The 15497-nt window shown below is 36.5% G+C and overlaps 1 protein-coding gene across 1 annotated transcript; it reads left to right on the forward strand.

Annotated features, from left to right (window-relative positions):
* The first annotated feature begins 3870 nt into the window (after positions 1-3870).
* Positions 3871-15482, forward strand: LOC145774369 (cytoplasmic phosphatidylinositol transfer protein 1-like). Its single transcript, XM_082585601.1, has 11 exons — positions 3871-3965; positions 5436-5584; positions 6270-6355; positions 6925-6932; positions 7408-7494; positions 8279-8380; positions 10008-10067; positions 11696-11799; positions 12981-13036; positions 13370-13459; positions 14046-15482. The coding sequence occupies exons 1-11, from the start codon at positions 3918-3920 to the stop codon at positions 14135-14137; spliced, it is 882 nt and encodes a 293-aa protein (XP_082441727.1). The 5' UTR covers positions 3871-3917; the 3' UTR covers positions 14138-15482.
* Positions 15483-15497: the final 15 nt, after the last annotated feature.

The following is a 15497-nucleotide window of genomic DNA, read 5'->3' on the forward strand; positions in this document are numbered from 1 at the left end:
ATCTACTTTAAACTGTTAGGTTTGGTGGCCGTGCTTAATTTACGTTCGTGTACGTAACCTTTAAATTTGCATCGCATGCACGTTTTAAACTTTGTAGTTTTGCCACCTTTTCCTTTTGTTGGTTTTGTTCCCGTTCATTATTTGTAACTTTATCATTGCTGTTGTTTTCCGACAAAGAAAAATAAATTGAATTGAATGCTCATGGTTGCTTGTTAATTCAATTTAACTAGCCTACCCATATACTTGCTTTACATCTAGCCTACTGCAAAGGCTTTGTTAAAAAAACAGCTTACTGGTAACTTTTCAACTGTCTTTGTAAACAAGTATTCTTTAAATATGCTCTACGTAACATTTGCTAACTGTCTTCTGTAGCTCATTGTACCAGCTGCACTACAAAACTTTCTACGATTTTAAAAAGAACCACATGTTTAAAGCACTACAAACTACCGCCCTGGTAGTGTCATGAGAATAAGGCAATCCATGCGAGCCTTCATATCCCCTTCTCTAGATATCCCTGCGAATAGGAAAAAGGACAGCCTTCAATAACACAATCACACAAAATGCAAAAGCGAATATATAAATAAAGAAATAACACAAACTGAGAAAATAATGGCGTCAATCAAGATCTTTGAGTTTTCTCTTGCCTCTGCCTTTCTTTTATTGCAAGGGCCACCGGCGTGTAATGCCAATGGCCAATCAGCCCAACTTAGCTCACTCAAATTGACAGAAAAACCAATCCAGTTGCTAGTCACTAGTCAGGCCAATATATCAGTTCTGTTTTTAGCCTGACTAGTAGCTGACACTTTCCTTTTCGTAAGTCAATCCACAGTCTACAACGTGAAAAACTTCGTTCTCTCTTAAAACGCGTTCTTTCCCAATGTGTACGGTAAGAAATTGCGCTGACACAATACTATCGCTATCGCATCATCCCGCCACCAATCCTGTGACGTTCCCACCACAGCCTTTTTGTTATCAGCAACTTGTCGGGTGGTATTTCCTTGTTGTTGTGCATTGTGCTGTATAGGTCAATATAGAATGCTCTGAGAAATAATCACCACCTCCCTCGTTAAGCAAAATCCATCTCTATATACGGTATAGCTCTTCTTCCTCGGTGGATTCTCGCACCCCCAGCGACAGCTACTCGCACTCCCAATCGGGAAACCCTGCTCTAGACGCAGGGCTGAAGGCCGGTTACCGAGATTGGCAGAGTGAAGTTTTCCGTTAGTTAAAGTGTTCTTGCCGGGGAATTATTCCATTCACTGGGTGCTGCTGAATGGAGAGCAGTCCTGAAATGCGTTGCCCAAGCGCACACCCCGAGGACTGAACCAGCGCCGCGTGATGTTGAGCCCTGTGGTGGGGTGTTGATTTAAACTGTTGCACGCCTAGGGTATGGGTGAAAAGTGACAAAACCTAAGTTTTTTTTTGTTTTTTTTTGAAAAAGTGGAAAGATGCTACTATCACAAACAACAGATAATTTTAGTTTATATGTAAAAACTTAAAAAAATAAAATTTAAAATTAAAACTGTGGTATCCTTTATCCATATGGCATTGAAAAAGGTTACGGTTAGCTGAACATCTTTATGCAACAGTGAGCAGTGGCAAATGAAGTTTGACAACAATAACATTAAAATTCTCTGATTTCTCTTCGAGCGCTGCTGCTGCTGCTAAAAGCTGCCTTATAACATCTCTGATTGTTACACACCAGGTGTAAAATGAAAGCTTAGCAAAAACAATTGCTTATGGCTGAGAGGCGGCACTGTGATAAAACTAAGGTTAACTACTTTGAAAACACTACAGTAGTGCTTTTACATAGCTTCAACTTGTAGGCTACAATACCTATAGGCAGCCTAGCTTAGTTGGTTAGTGTGTGACTTTTGGAACAAAGAATCTTTAAGATCAAGCGGCGCTAGGCGCTTGAGCAACGCACGTTAAGGACTGCTCTCTATTCAGCGGCATCTAATGGATAGAATAGTTCCCCGGCAACAAGACTTCAACAATCGGAAACTGCACTCTGCCAATCTCGGTGACCGGGCCTGCGTCAGTGATTCAAAGCCTCTACATTATCTACAAGTATGCGAAACTGCCAGGATAAAGCTCTGCAAGAAGCTTTCCCAGTCCGAGGATAAAGATTCAATCAAATCTGTTCTATTCAATAAGTGCTGGTTAGGGTACCTTATAGGCTTATACAACACATTTGGCCAGATATTTAAGCTTTAAACAATTTTTAAGTTTGCTGTAAAATCGAAAGTTTTTGGTTTTAACATAGCCGAAGATACATCTGGCACAGGAATGGTTCCCAGAAAAGTTATCCATAAGACATGAGCTACGTTCTCTGTTTTTTCTTGGATTTGTTAAAGGAATATAATACAAGCTTCGTGTCAACTTCTAAAATTAGAGCTCGACCGATGTCGCTTTTTCAGGCCGATGCCGATACCGATATATTTCAACCGATATATATGAACTACGAAACGTTTGTTACCAACAAAGTTATTAAGCAACAAACCAGTCCAAGAAAGTTTATGCATTGGTTGCTGTAATGGAATAATCATTCTTAACACTAATCACAAAAAAACACCAAACAAAAAAGAAACAACCAAATGCAATAGCCTACTGATTTGTGTTCAATTCAATAATGAAAGTTCAACAGTTTCAAATTGTAGTTCAAAACACATGGTTTCTCGGCATTCATGCCAAGAAGAGAACATCTTTTGTCATCGTAAATCAGTCCAACCCGACAGGAGTTTCTGCTAGGATTCGCACAAAGACCGGTGTCATCGCCACTAGCCCGATAAACAGAAGCACAACCAGGCAGCACCAATTAAATAGGCAGCTAGAAGAGCGCCCTTCCACGTGCACAAAACAAAACATTCAAAAGCATATGCACGTGCTGCGTGCAAAAATAGATTGTGTGCAGCCGCTTGCACTTGCACATAATTAAAATGAGAGAGTTTAAATGCGCGTTTGAGCAACTTGTGTTTCCTCTAAAAGCATGTACGACTGGTTTTGAGTGTGCTTTTGCTGGCCGATAATTATCGGCGAAAAATAGCCGATACAATATATCGGCTACTCCTGATATCGGCCGATAAATATCGGCTGACCGATATATCGGTCGAGCTCTATCTAAAATTATGCAATTGCCTTGTTATCCCATATTATAATGCTAGTGCACCAATGATGAAATAAACATATTTTCACCCAAAAGTTTTTTACACAATTTGTTAAAATTCAGAATTTGAGACTATTTTGTCATTGTAAATTGATCAAGTGCAACAGAAAAGTTTACACTCAGTAGCCAATAGGGCAATATATGCAAATACAGTACTGTATTTGTAATCAGAATGGTGTGCAAAATCGGCTATGACAGGTGTGTACTGTGTAGGCAACTAGGCATGGAATTATTGTCTTATTCATTTTGTGCATTTTGCATAAAACAGGAATTGTCATTGATTTTAAAATTTGCTGATAAGCAAAATGAAAAAGTCAGTGTCTCAACTGGCTTATCGAGCATGGCTGTGTTGATAGATTCACAACTGTGAAATTGTCTACTAACTTTGTTGATGACTTTCATTTTTCTGAGAAAGACAACAACTTTTTGTTTTCTTTTAGCTACCGGTACTGCATAAGCCTAGGCCTATTCTTTGCTTTATTATATGTTATTTCATGACAATTAACTACTTTTTGAATCAGTTAACCCACTTAACATGACAATTCATAAACACTAGTTGCAACATTCATCTGATGAACGCAGAAGTAACTTTCTTCAGATGAATGTTGCAACTAGGGCTAGAAAGGATTATTGTCCTGATGAACACCCAAACTTTTCAGTATTCAATTCATAAACAAATAACAAAACTGACTATTCACAGAACTTCAAGCTTGTGTTCTTTGTAGTAAGTGTACAACTGTACATCATTATCATGGTTCTAAAAGAGTACAGGATATGTTTGCCAATGACTGTGCAAGAGGTAAGGCTTTTTATTCAATTTCAACTAATCATGGACATTGTACATTCTGCCTTTAATGGGACTAGTTGTTCATTAAACTCAGTCAAGTAGGCTACTTATTAACACAGGGTAGGTTAACAGTTGAATGTGCTTGTGTGCAAACCTGCAAAGGAATGTTTTAGAAACGTGCCAAAATAAAAAGAGAAATACTGTGTGTTGCTGTCAGATAACTACAATGTTTAGTTCAAGTTTAGACTAATTTGGTCACACAACTTTCTCGTGCAAAGTTTAATTTATGGTTATAATAATTAGAATAAAGACATTTTTAGCATCATTCAACACACTGGTGTACCTACTTAGAAGAGTAATATTTGGTGGAACAATTTCAAGTTGAAACTTGTTTGTGAATTTGAATTAACTGATACAGTTATTTGTTCACAATTTAAAGTAAAGGCGTCATCATTATATCTGTTAGGTATGTGATGCTGTTAGGTAGAATTGTCAAAACTATCGTATTGCATGATAGGCAATAGTTTGATAACAAAGTTATATGAGTGGGTGAATAAGAATACCGGTACAAAAATGGCATAGTATGATATTCGAAATGTTGTTAAATATCTAGTTTCAGGAGAGAGTTAACTTTTTTATACCAAAGGCAGGCAAGACACAACAATACCACAGGGTTGAGCATTACAACAGTATAAATATTTTTTACATAATTATTTACAAATAGTTTAACATTCAAACGTTTTCGGCTTAACTTAGCCCTCATCAGGAATATGCAAATACTAGTTGTATCAAGTACCCCATGGTGCAAATTCTTCTGTAACTTAGTCATGCAGTTGCTTTTTCCTAATGTAATTTGTTATCCGTCTGTCTTTATGTTTTCCACACTATTGCTTATACTCGTTGCATGTTTCTTGATGCTTACAGTTAGTTGTTTAGTTAGTTAGTTACGGTACCGTAGTTACTTTCAAGAAGTTGAAATTTATTGTATTATATTTCATAAATATTTGCAGATTCCTAATGAGGGCTTAAGTTAAGCCGAAAACGTTTGAATATTAAACTATTTGTAAATATGTAAAAAATATATATACTGTTGTAATGCTCAACCCTGTGGTATTGTTGTGTCTTGCCTGTCTTCGTTAAATGTCTTCCAGGAAAAAAATCGCTTTGATAAGTATTCCCCCTCAAAAAAATCATTCAGCTCTAGTAAACTTTTCCCACAAAAAATTCATCCTGATAAATTATACAGATAAAATCCCTCTGGTAGTGGTAAATATTTTCCCAGTAAAAAATTGAAACTATTTAGTTGGGGTAATAAATGGAATTCTTACTAAGCGTCAAGTTATCATGCTAATTCTATGTCAACCATGTTTATAACCTACATTGACGCTTTTTGCAGTAACAACATCATTCATAACCTACTACTACTCTAATCTCTATTTAAGTGCTTTATTGATTAATTTTTGCTTGTTCTATAATTTCCAGTATCAACGAGGGCAGTTGTACATGATCAGCCGTCACAGTGAGGAACAGAGTAACAGTGGGGAGGGAGTTGAAGTAATAAAGAATGAGCCTTGTTATGATGAAGAGTATGGAAATGGACAATACACTGAGAAGAGAATTCATTTGAACAAGTAAGAATAGCAGGATGTTTCTGCAGTTATATTGAAGTAGCCTACTGTATGTTTATTATAGTTGCTATCCAATTTTTTTCGTGTCTTTGATCTTGACAATCTACATTATGTCCTTATTCAGAATTGATTCTTTGGAGGTGCTACAAACTTACTAATTTATTGTAATTGCAAACAACCAAAAAATCTATTCTAGCATAAAAACTTGGCTCATTTTTACCACTGATCAATGATCATGTTTTATTTCCTCAATAAATAGAGTTTTTGCACATTGCTATCAACAAGATGTGATTACTAACTGTTATGTTTTGGATAATTTTTATGCGAAATAATTTTTCCTTTTTAGTTAGTTCATTGTTGTGGTATAGTTTTTTCAAAATGTGCTTAATTACTAAAATAGGCTACCATTTTTCTTCTTGCCATAATGACATATTAAAAGTTAGTTCATAACTAGTAGTTGTGCAAGAATTATGCAAAGTAGCCTAGTTTATGCAATAAATTATTTATGTTTGTTTATTGAGCATTTGTTCTATTGAAAACAAACAGGTAATAAAAAATTGATAAACCGCAGGAATTCATGGCAACCATAATTTTGTGGATGGAGTTATATTAAACTGCAACGATTTTTTTCTCAAAGTAGATACCCTAACCACTTCTCTCTAATTACTGAAATTGTATTACTTTTCAGACGTTTGCCAAGTTGGGCTGTTTCTTTTTTTCCAAGCATATATGTAACAGAAAAAGGTTGGAATTATTATCCTTATACCATAACAGGTAAAATGTTTCAACAGATTATTATTGTAGAACTTTGCTTTGTTTGGACAATATAACTAGCATGATTAGTTTTGTCATTACTGTACTTCAAATAGCATAATACTATTTAAATTTTTACTTAATTTTGAAGTACCTCAGCAGTTGCTGTTATTCAAACTCAGTGAACAGGAATTTTTATCTTTGGCAGCTTGAAACTATTTGCAACAAAAATTTTTCAATGTGCAGTTGGCTATATATAAATTATAATTCAAATCGCAACAATCTGTTTCTCAATTTCAGCAGACTTTGAATTTGCAAAGAAAACCAAACATACTTTTCAGCTTGTTTTTTTCCAGTGATTAAAAAATAAAGTTTTATTGACATAATGTGGCCACCCAGTCAACAGTACACCAATTTTATAAAAATAAAAAAGTTTGAATCATTGTATGTTGCAACTTTATACACTATAATGTAAATTTACGCTGCGTAATCCACGTTGTATTTGTTTTTTTAAGTGATTTTTACCCACTCTTGACATTGATGTATTTTGTGTTTCATGGGTGATTTCCAATATGGCGATTGTACAATAGAATATGAAGTAAGTGAAAAGCTTTTAAATTTGTTTTGTTGTCAAGTTGTATGTCATCACTTTATGATACCTACCGACTTTGGTGTAAAATCCTTATTTTTTCTTATGACAAATACAGCAATGAAATTTCTCCCTTTCGACTTTGTGGGGAGGAATGTGAATGTTTAAGTTTCACCATTCTGTTCCACTTGATTTCAATTGTCCTCATGTTATACTATTTATGAAGCAACACACCTATGGTAATGGTATATTCAGAAATGCAGTGGCGATTCGAGGGGTTTGCTTATGGCGACGACCGACGGTGGTATGTGACCCATATTTGGGTGAGGTACCTCGTTATCTGAAATTAATTTCATTGAAATTTGTTTTGTTTCTCAGAAATTTCCCACAACGAGAGTTCCAGTAAGCGAAAAGTCTAATAAAGCACAATAATAATGTATTATTTTTATCTATTTTTGTACCTATAAGTTATATTTTTCTCTAGTGCCCATGGTTAGAACGGTTGCAAATCTACGTTGAAACAAGATACGAAGAAAACAACGGCTGCAACAGTTGCACACCGGCTTGCAAGGTGATCTTGCCATTAATTATTCAATATGTGTGAGCTTACATGTAAAGCAAGAATGGTATTAAATATTTGATATTATTTATAAACTGATCTTTATTTAAAAAAAGGAATTTTGCTGTCAATGCAGCCAGAATGTCCTTCCAGCTTTCATTTTACATTGCATCAGAGTTTTGCTATGTTTAAACGACGCAAGACGGGCATTTCATAAGGTTGGGCCTTTGTTTCCGTTGACACACATGTGAAACAACCGACCTTTCTGCTGATGTTGCTATATTCACGTGCGCTCCCTAACATAACTCTAACGTACGGCAAATCGTCGTGGCTATACTACTGCTAGGTATAACAGAGATTTAACAACATGATGCGCTCTTCTGGTGTAAACTAAGCTAAACTATCGCAAGGTGTTGAGCATCTCATTTAATTTTTATAACTGAAATGTTATCAGGGGTAAGGTAGCTATCCAAAGCTTGGTGAAGAATAGTTAATTGTATTCGACAACTTGGAAAGTCTGAACTTGCCATATGAAGGAAGATGGTTATTACGTTACTTTGTACCTAGACAACTAGAAGTTGAAGTTGAGCAAGAATTTCACCATTCCACCATGTCTCTCCAGCCAGAAAATCCAACCATTTTAACATTGCGTCAATCCAAAAAAGATTGGATTTACTGCTGCGGCATTTAGAACAGACACCACAAAAAATCTACTTCCAAGTGAAATAATATTCTTAATTGTTATTGTCATCAGGCCAAATAAAATTGACTTCAGTTACGTTCACTGTGCTTACAGATGCGCAGTAGAGTGGACAAGTCCGAATTCGATCAAAGAGAGATCATTCATCTCGACCTTGCGTATGACAAAGTACCTGAGAAACATTACAAGGCGGACGAGGTAGTCTAATGCTTGATCTCGTATGGAGGTTGTGTTATGGTATTTTTTCCTTTTAAGACTCTTGCCCAGACAGCAAAATCCGTCATTTTTACATCAATTCAACGTCTGCATACGTTAAATTAATGTAAAAATGACAGATTTTGCTGTCTGTTTGGAACACCAGGATTGAAGAAAAAACATTTTTATCCCTTTTGGGTTTCAGTGCAGATCAGCTGCATAACAGAGTGATGAAATCTCTTGCATGACCCTCGAAAGGACGTCGGTTCGACACCGCTAAGCATCACGCGGCTGTGTCTTTGGCAAGACACTTAATGACACGTTCGAAAGTAGACACGAAGATTGGCTCCCCATTTGACTAATCCTTCGCCTACCTGGCGTAAAGCTAGATACGACAACAAAAAAGCAGCAAGACGTTCCAGCGCTATATCAATTATGTATGCGCATCATAATCATTGTTGCAAGCAAGCTATTGATCAACAAGAGTCTCTCGTCCCGTTAGTTTATTTTCAGCTGCCAAAATCATACCATAAAAGTACAAGCATGTAGGTAGAATCTGCTTACGTCACAAATGTTAAAAGAATCGATTTGCATCAATGTGGAAAAGGACAAACCAGATTTGCTGCTGCCCGGTCATATTCCGGATCTCTCGGCGCCGTTTGCACACGGCACTACCTTCCCTCACTTCCCGGCTCATTTCATTTCTGAGCATTTGCCTGTCGCGAATCTCCTTATTAAGCTGGCGCTAAACCAGCTCAAAACGTTCAAATTAAAAGCGTTTTTAATTAGTTTCAGTTTAACTGGTTAATGAACTATTCTAAAACAATTCGACCTTTTTAAATACAATTTCAGCTTATGTAATTTTTTATTCCCTTCTCTGGGATGATAACATGCGCATCGGCTCAATAATTTTGATGGATGTAAGTTCACTATTCAAATCAATCTGGTGCCAATCCACTGATTGCTCTTGATCGTTTGCCAAACGCAGATAACGTTGAGCAGGGAAAACTTCAATGTCGAACAACAAGGCGTGCAATCCCAAACGGCAAAATCCGTCATTTTTTAAATCATTGCAAAAAAATGGCGGTTGCTGTCTGGGAATTTGATCAAGTTTGTTTATTTGCAAAGCACGCAGCCTGTTTCTTTATGTTGGCGATATTGATGAAAAGTAATGTTACCTTTCATAAAATACGTGATCGAAACAAGAAAATAATTATTTTACTGGTTTTAATCTTACTTTGTGCTGCTAAAAAATTATCTTGTTTTTTATTAATATATTACGGAATTACAGATTTTATATAACATTCTGTTCAGCATATCTTTATCATATACTGACTATTTTAAAATGAGTATTGCTCAACATCGAATTATTAAAATCAATCAAACTATGTGTTCGTTTACGTCGATCAGTCTGTACGTTGCTGCTACCAACAAGACGCTTCAATCAATGCTGTGTGGCCTATGATGGATGACCTCACTGGGATTTTTTGGTCATTCGTTTTGATTGCGTTGGCATGGTTCCTTGAAAAGCCTGTTAGCCGACAATTACTGCCGATGCATGCGGACTTCCTCGCCACGTGGATTAATGTTATTTTCATTTTGATGTCACTTTCTCAGTTTTTGCTTACAGGACTGTACGAAGTTCAAATCCATCAAAACTGGTAGAGGACCACTCAAACATGACTGGAAGGTACTTGTTATGCGAATTGAAATCTTTACTTTAAATCTAAATAAAGACAGTTTGCTTTACCAGTTAGAAAACTGACATTTTTTTAATCGTTTCAACGCCCCAACCATTGCTACCTAATCCGTTTTGGTTGCTTTCTACTGTAAATAACGAATTATAAATGCACCACGTTTTGTCACTCTGAAGATGTGCAACGGTAGAGCTTACGAAACATAAGTGTTTACATTGAATGCATTTTCCCATCACCAGTAGAATGACTACAATGTCCCCAATTGAACTATTTCTTCGCATCAGTGATAATTTTTGTCCGGATAAACATGTGCTAAATTGCTTAACTACCATAACTTTCAAAGAGAAGTAACTTTACAATGCTAAAAATAGACAATAGACAACAAATTAATGAGAATGAATAACATTGCCCAAACTCTACAAAAAACTATGAATCCAAACGTTTTCGGCAAAACTCTATGAGTCTATGCCATCGTCATCAGGACATGGCAAGTCTATGCCGTCGTCACTCAATTGGCGCGTATCATATTGATACCATAAGCCAAGAATCACATTTCTCTTTCATTTGCGTACAAGACTTACACTTTTGGCACGTGCAGAGCTTCCGGATAGGTCGGTGTTGAGAAAATCGGTTTTTCACATAATGAAGTCTGTAGACGTTTTTACATCCTGCCCAGACAGAAAAATCGTCTGCAGACGTTGAATTAATGTAAAAATAACGGAATTTGCGGTCTGGGTGAGAGCCATGTCGCTGACAGCCACTGGGCTGGCTGACCCGTCGTGAAGTTCGTTTATGAGAGGACGCGCTTGTCATTGCTTTAATGTCCTGTTTTAGTTGATGAATGTGTATATCACTCTGTTCTTTTGTTTGCTATTTCTTAATCTAATATCAACACTCAGTGAAACTGCGTGTGCGATCTCATAGCCTACTGGTCCGTTTAATGTTTATTGAATTTTAGATTTTTGTTCTAAATCATTAACATTTTGTGTTGCTGGGATATGTCCTTTCAACATAGCTTTAGGTTTTCATCAACGTAATTTAAAAATGAAGGTTTAGATAAAACATAAAAGGATTTCACATTTTTTTAAGTATACTTATTCCCGTTTCATAAGCTCAGTCGTGTCCCTTCCAAAGTTGCTCAACTTATTCATGCAACACAAAAACCCACTTTGACAAACCTAGTTGGCGTAAGAAACTTACTCTTGATATTTTTGCGCAGAAATAAATATTGTTATGCAGTTATAACCAAAAAATCGTTCGCCTCAAGTTGCTGTACGCAGTATTTATTGGTATTTCAAACGTTAGCCATAATACAGTTTTCTAAAGCCATATTGAGCGAAACAGTGAAAATTCGTCCATCGTCTATAACTCCAAAATTGTTGGACCTCGAAGTTGGCTTAACAAGCGGGAGCTACTATATTCACATATTAGTTTGACTTTCAATTTTCAAGTGGGCTTGACCTGAGCAGACTAACTTATGTGCTCCCTTCAAAGCGATGCTGGCCAAGCATGCTTGTTTGGATACGCCACAAACTTTAGGGATCAGAATATCGTTACTTTGTGTATCTCTAAAATTACCAGATTTCTTAATTTTTTACATAGCTTGATTCTTATTTTTCAGGAGACCCACAATCCGATCATGTGTTCGTATAAGTTGGTCCATGTCGGGTTTAACATGTGGGGATTCCAAACGAAAGTGGAAACATATATACATCAAGTCGTAAAGTAAGTTGATTTTTTTTTCAGGCAGTAGTGGCCAAAAGAAACTTTTTTTTCTGTCGGAGCAATTTTCAACTCAAAATGTTAATATTGGTGTAAAATATTTGCTGATTTTCTGTTAAAATCCGAGAATATTTTGCAATCATATCAACAGAACTTTTACTTTCAGTCCCAGGGGCGTTTAACGATGAAACGTAAGTCCAAGCGTGCGTAGGAACAATTTATTTTTACCACATGTAACCTTCTGAATTGTAGCACTGCGTGATTCCATGTTCAAGTTGTAATCATATTTCTACCCAAATAGAGAATCCATCATTTTTACATTGATTCAACGTCTTTAGACGTAAAAACGACGGATTTTGCTGCTTGGGTTGCATCTTAATCATACTGTATGATTACGTTGATTCGATAATGAATCAACGTAAAACCAGTTGATTTTCAACATTGATTTACTTGATTTAGCATCTGTTTAATTCAATGAAACTAAATAACGTATATCTAACATTGCTCGACATTGTATTGACATATAATCAACTTACCCGTGTTTTGCTTTAACCGGTAATTACCTTACAAAATCCATCCTTTTTCACATTGATTCAACGTTTGCAACAGTGATGGGCAACTAACAACGTCCGGGCCAGATCCGGCCCGTTTTACCGATAGATTTGGCTCACCAAACGATTCTAATAACATTGCTAGCTACTGGCAACTGCACACCCGAAGCGCAGGCAGTTACACTTAGAATCGCAGCAAATTAACATTTTTTTACATTTATCAGGCCCGCTTGTCGTATTTCAAAACATTTTGGCCCGTGATTTGAAAAGTTTGCCCACCCCTGGTCTGTAATGCAAAGAGAACGGATTTTGTTACTTAAGGTTACTCGTGTTTCTTTCACTACCTTGGCAACTGTCCTTGCGAGTTTTGCTTGCAACCCAGCCAATAGGCTACAAAAACTCTGTTCTTTTTGCATCGTTTGACCGTTTACGGACGTTGTCAAAGTGATAACTTTAGTGGGTGTATTTTACACTACTTTAATAAATCTTCATGTATCCTGCCATGACAAAACGCGCTTTTCATTGATCAATTGCACTTGTAGTCGTTGGTCTGATGTTCTGTAAGCACATGACAATCCCCAATTAAAAATACCCGTGTCATGTCGTGGTAATCAATAAATTTTCAACTTTTAGGGACATTCTCCTTCTCGGACACCGACAGGCTTTTGCGTGGATTGACAAGTGGTATGGTGAGTGCAGGCATGACCATATTCTACTAGGTGGCCATGGTGCAGGTTACACTAAATTATCTTTAACAACAACTAAGTTCTCTCTCAATATGACAAAAACAATATTGCACATGACCTTTGACTTCATCATATGATAACAAACTTGGTAAAAGAAACAGCTAAAACTAGTAAAACTAACCAAGATAGCACTGAATAGCCCATTACTTGCAAGATCTTCGCAACCTTGAATGGTCATCTAGTTTAGTGCCTTACAAACCAAACGAAGCTTCAATTTGTTTTGATTTAACGTTTTTCAATGCTCATCTGAGGTTAATTTTGACGTTGTTTGTAAAGATATGACGTTTGAGAACATCCGGGACTATGAAAGCAAAGTTCAGAAAGCGACTAATCAGAAAGTGAAGAACCTTCACAATGGTACAATAGGTTAGTACATTATAAAACCAGGTTTTTTAGCCTTGTTTGTCACATATAGCTAGAGTTTGATCGGAGTATCTTGTGTTACATCTTTGTGTTTTCGGAGGTTATAGGTTTTTGTTTTGCGCAGTGATAACTAATTTTGAAGTTTTCTATAACTTTTGTTTTGATTGTTCAAATCTTCATCCTCGGACTGAGAAAGCCTCTTTGGAAGCTTAATTCTGGCAGTTTCACATACTTGTTGAGGCTTTGAACCACTGACGCAGGCCTCGTCACCGAGGTTGCCAAAGTTCCGCTTGTTTAAGTCTAACGAACTTCCTTTTAATAAACTGGTAAGTGCAAAAACTTTGTAGCGAAAAGCGAATTTACTTCCGCTTGTTCGATATGCAACCAGCAAAATCCGTCATTCTACGTCTATATACGTTAAATCAATGTAAAAATGACGGATTTTGCTGTCTAGGAAGCTAGTTGTTATGGGTTCGGCATATCTCGGAAGATGCTTCTTAACCTACGATGTTCCACTTTAATACGTCCTCTGTGGAGTGCTTGCAAACCACATAACAACGTTTCACTTGTTTCTATTTTTCACTCACAGCCTCGTCAAGTTGTGACGCAATCTCAAACATAAAGCACGGGAACCCTGATAAGCTCAAGCCGCCCAGACGCCGCAACAATTCAACGTCGTAGCGAAACGAAACCGCTGATTAAACGATCCTCTTTGCATCCATCTATCCGTACGGATTTATGCGAAAATGGAAGTTTTTCCTTCAATTTCTGTTATAGTTATGGTATGTTGTATGGAGATATTATTTGACGCTAAAATTGTGAAATGTTGGACAAGTTTAAACCGTGAAAAACTTGCTTTAATTTCAAGCTTCATTTAATTCACACAGCGGAAGTGTTGCAGCCTTTCTGTCAACGTCTTATAGTAAGATACAGACTGTTATCCAATCCGTTGCATTTTTGATGTTCTAGTAATGGCCGATGCGTATTCTGAATCGCTTGACTGATCAAGCCTTAATTTAATTCCTAAACATCACTTTATTCGTACCTCCTTGTTTTCAACATTGTGAATTTTTTCCCATTAATGCACTGCCGTGTTAAAATTTGGCTTACAATTTTTTGCCACTCGTGCTGCTTGTATGACTTTTAAAAGCTCATATGTTCAGCCACAGCTATTGCGAAGAAAACTTTGGTAGCAAACAGTTTAACTGTTGCCATATCTAAAAGTGAAAAAGTTTTCCTTAATTTTCTAATTTCTTTGAAAAAAGAGAAATAGCCAGGGGATTACTCTGTGTTGCTTTGCTACCACGCAGCCTAACAAGCAACTAAACGCTTTTCTAAACAAGTCAAGTTTTTTGGAACTTGTTACACTGCTTTGTTTTTTTTCGAGTTGCAACAATTTATTTTACCTATTGTGTTTTTATCTACGTTTCAAAATAGTCAATAGCCGTACTTATTTTTAACACATTACGCTCATGTGGGTGCAGTTGAGATGATACGCAGTAACTTCTTCCTTATCGCTGAAATCCACAAAGTTTAGTGACAGGAAATTTCATTTCTGTTATTATTGCTGTTAATATTACACTTACTCAACTGCAAAAAGATATAAAATGAAACCGTTGAGATTTTGGAAGCTTATTGTATGTTTACCGGGATTGGTAACCTTGGCAATGCAGTCATTTCATCTGGCGTCCACAAGCATGTAGGCCTACTTGATGGTATTTCCGCGTAGTAGTATCAGTGCAATCGTTTTAACTAATTTGGATCCTTGTAGATTTGCCAATTTGAATTGTTATGTTATTGTTTCAAAAAGTACATTCATCGTTATTATCCGTAAACAACTTCTCAAACCAAAGCCTTAAGGTGTAGAATATTGTTACCGGTACCGCAACAGATGGCCTACTTTTAAAAAGGTTGTTAATTGACACGTTGCCCTGTATTTGTTTGTTATTGTTTTAGACTTTAAAGCAGTTCCTTTTTATGAAAATTGAATGAGGCTGTTCACCAGGCATTAAATTAAATAATAGGAGATGTTCTACTGGTG

This window comes from Aplidium turbinatum, chromosome 7 (genome assembly GCF_918807975.1).
Source record: "Aplidium turbinatum chromosome 7, kaAplTurb1.1, whole genome shotgun sequence".
In the NCBI taxonomy this organism is placed as follows: Eukaryota; Metazoa; Chordata; class Ascidiacea; order Aplousobranchia; family Polyclinidae; genus Aplidium; species Aplidium turbinatum.

Coding starts and splice junctions, on each gene's coding strand:
- LOC145774369 (XM_082585601.1), top strand. CDS start 3,918: ATGGTTCTAAAAGAGTACAGGATATGTTTGCCAATGACTGTGCAAGAG. Junction 7,495..8,278: donor GTTGCACACCGGCTTGCAAG/GTGATCTTGCCA, acceptor CTGTGCTTACAG/ATGCGCAGTAGAGTGGACAA. Junction 8,381..10,007: donor AACATTACAAGGCGGACGAG/GTAGTCTAATGC, acceptor TTTTGCTTACAG/GACTGTACGAAGTTCAAATC.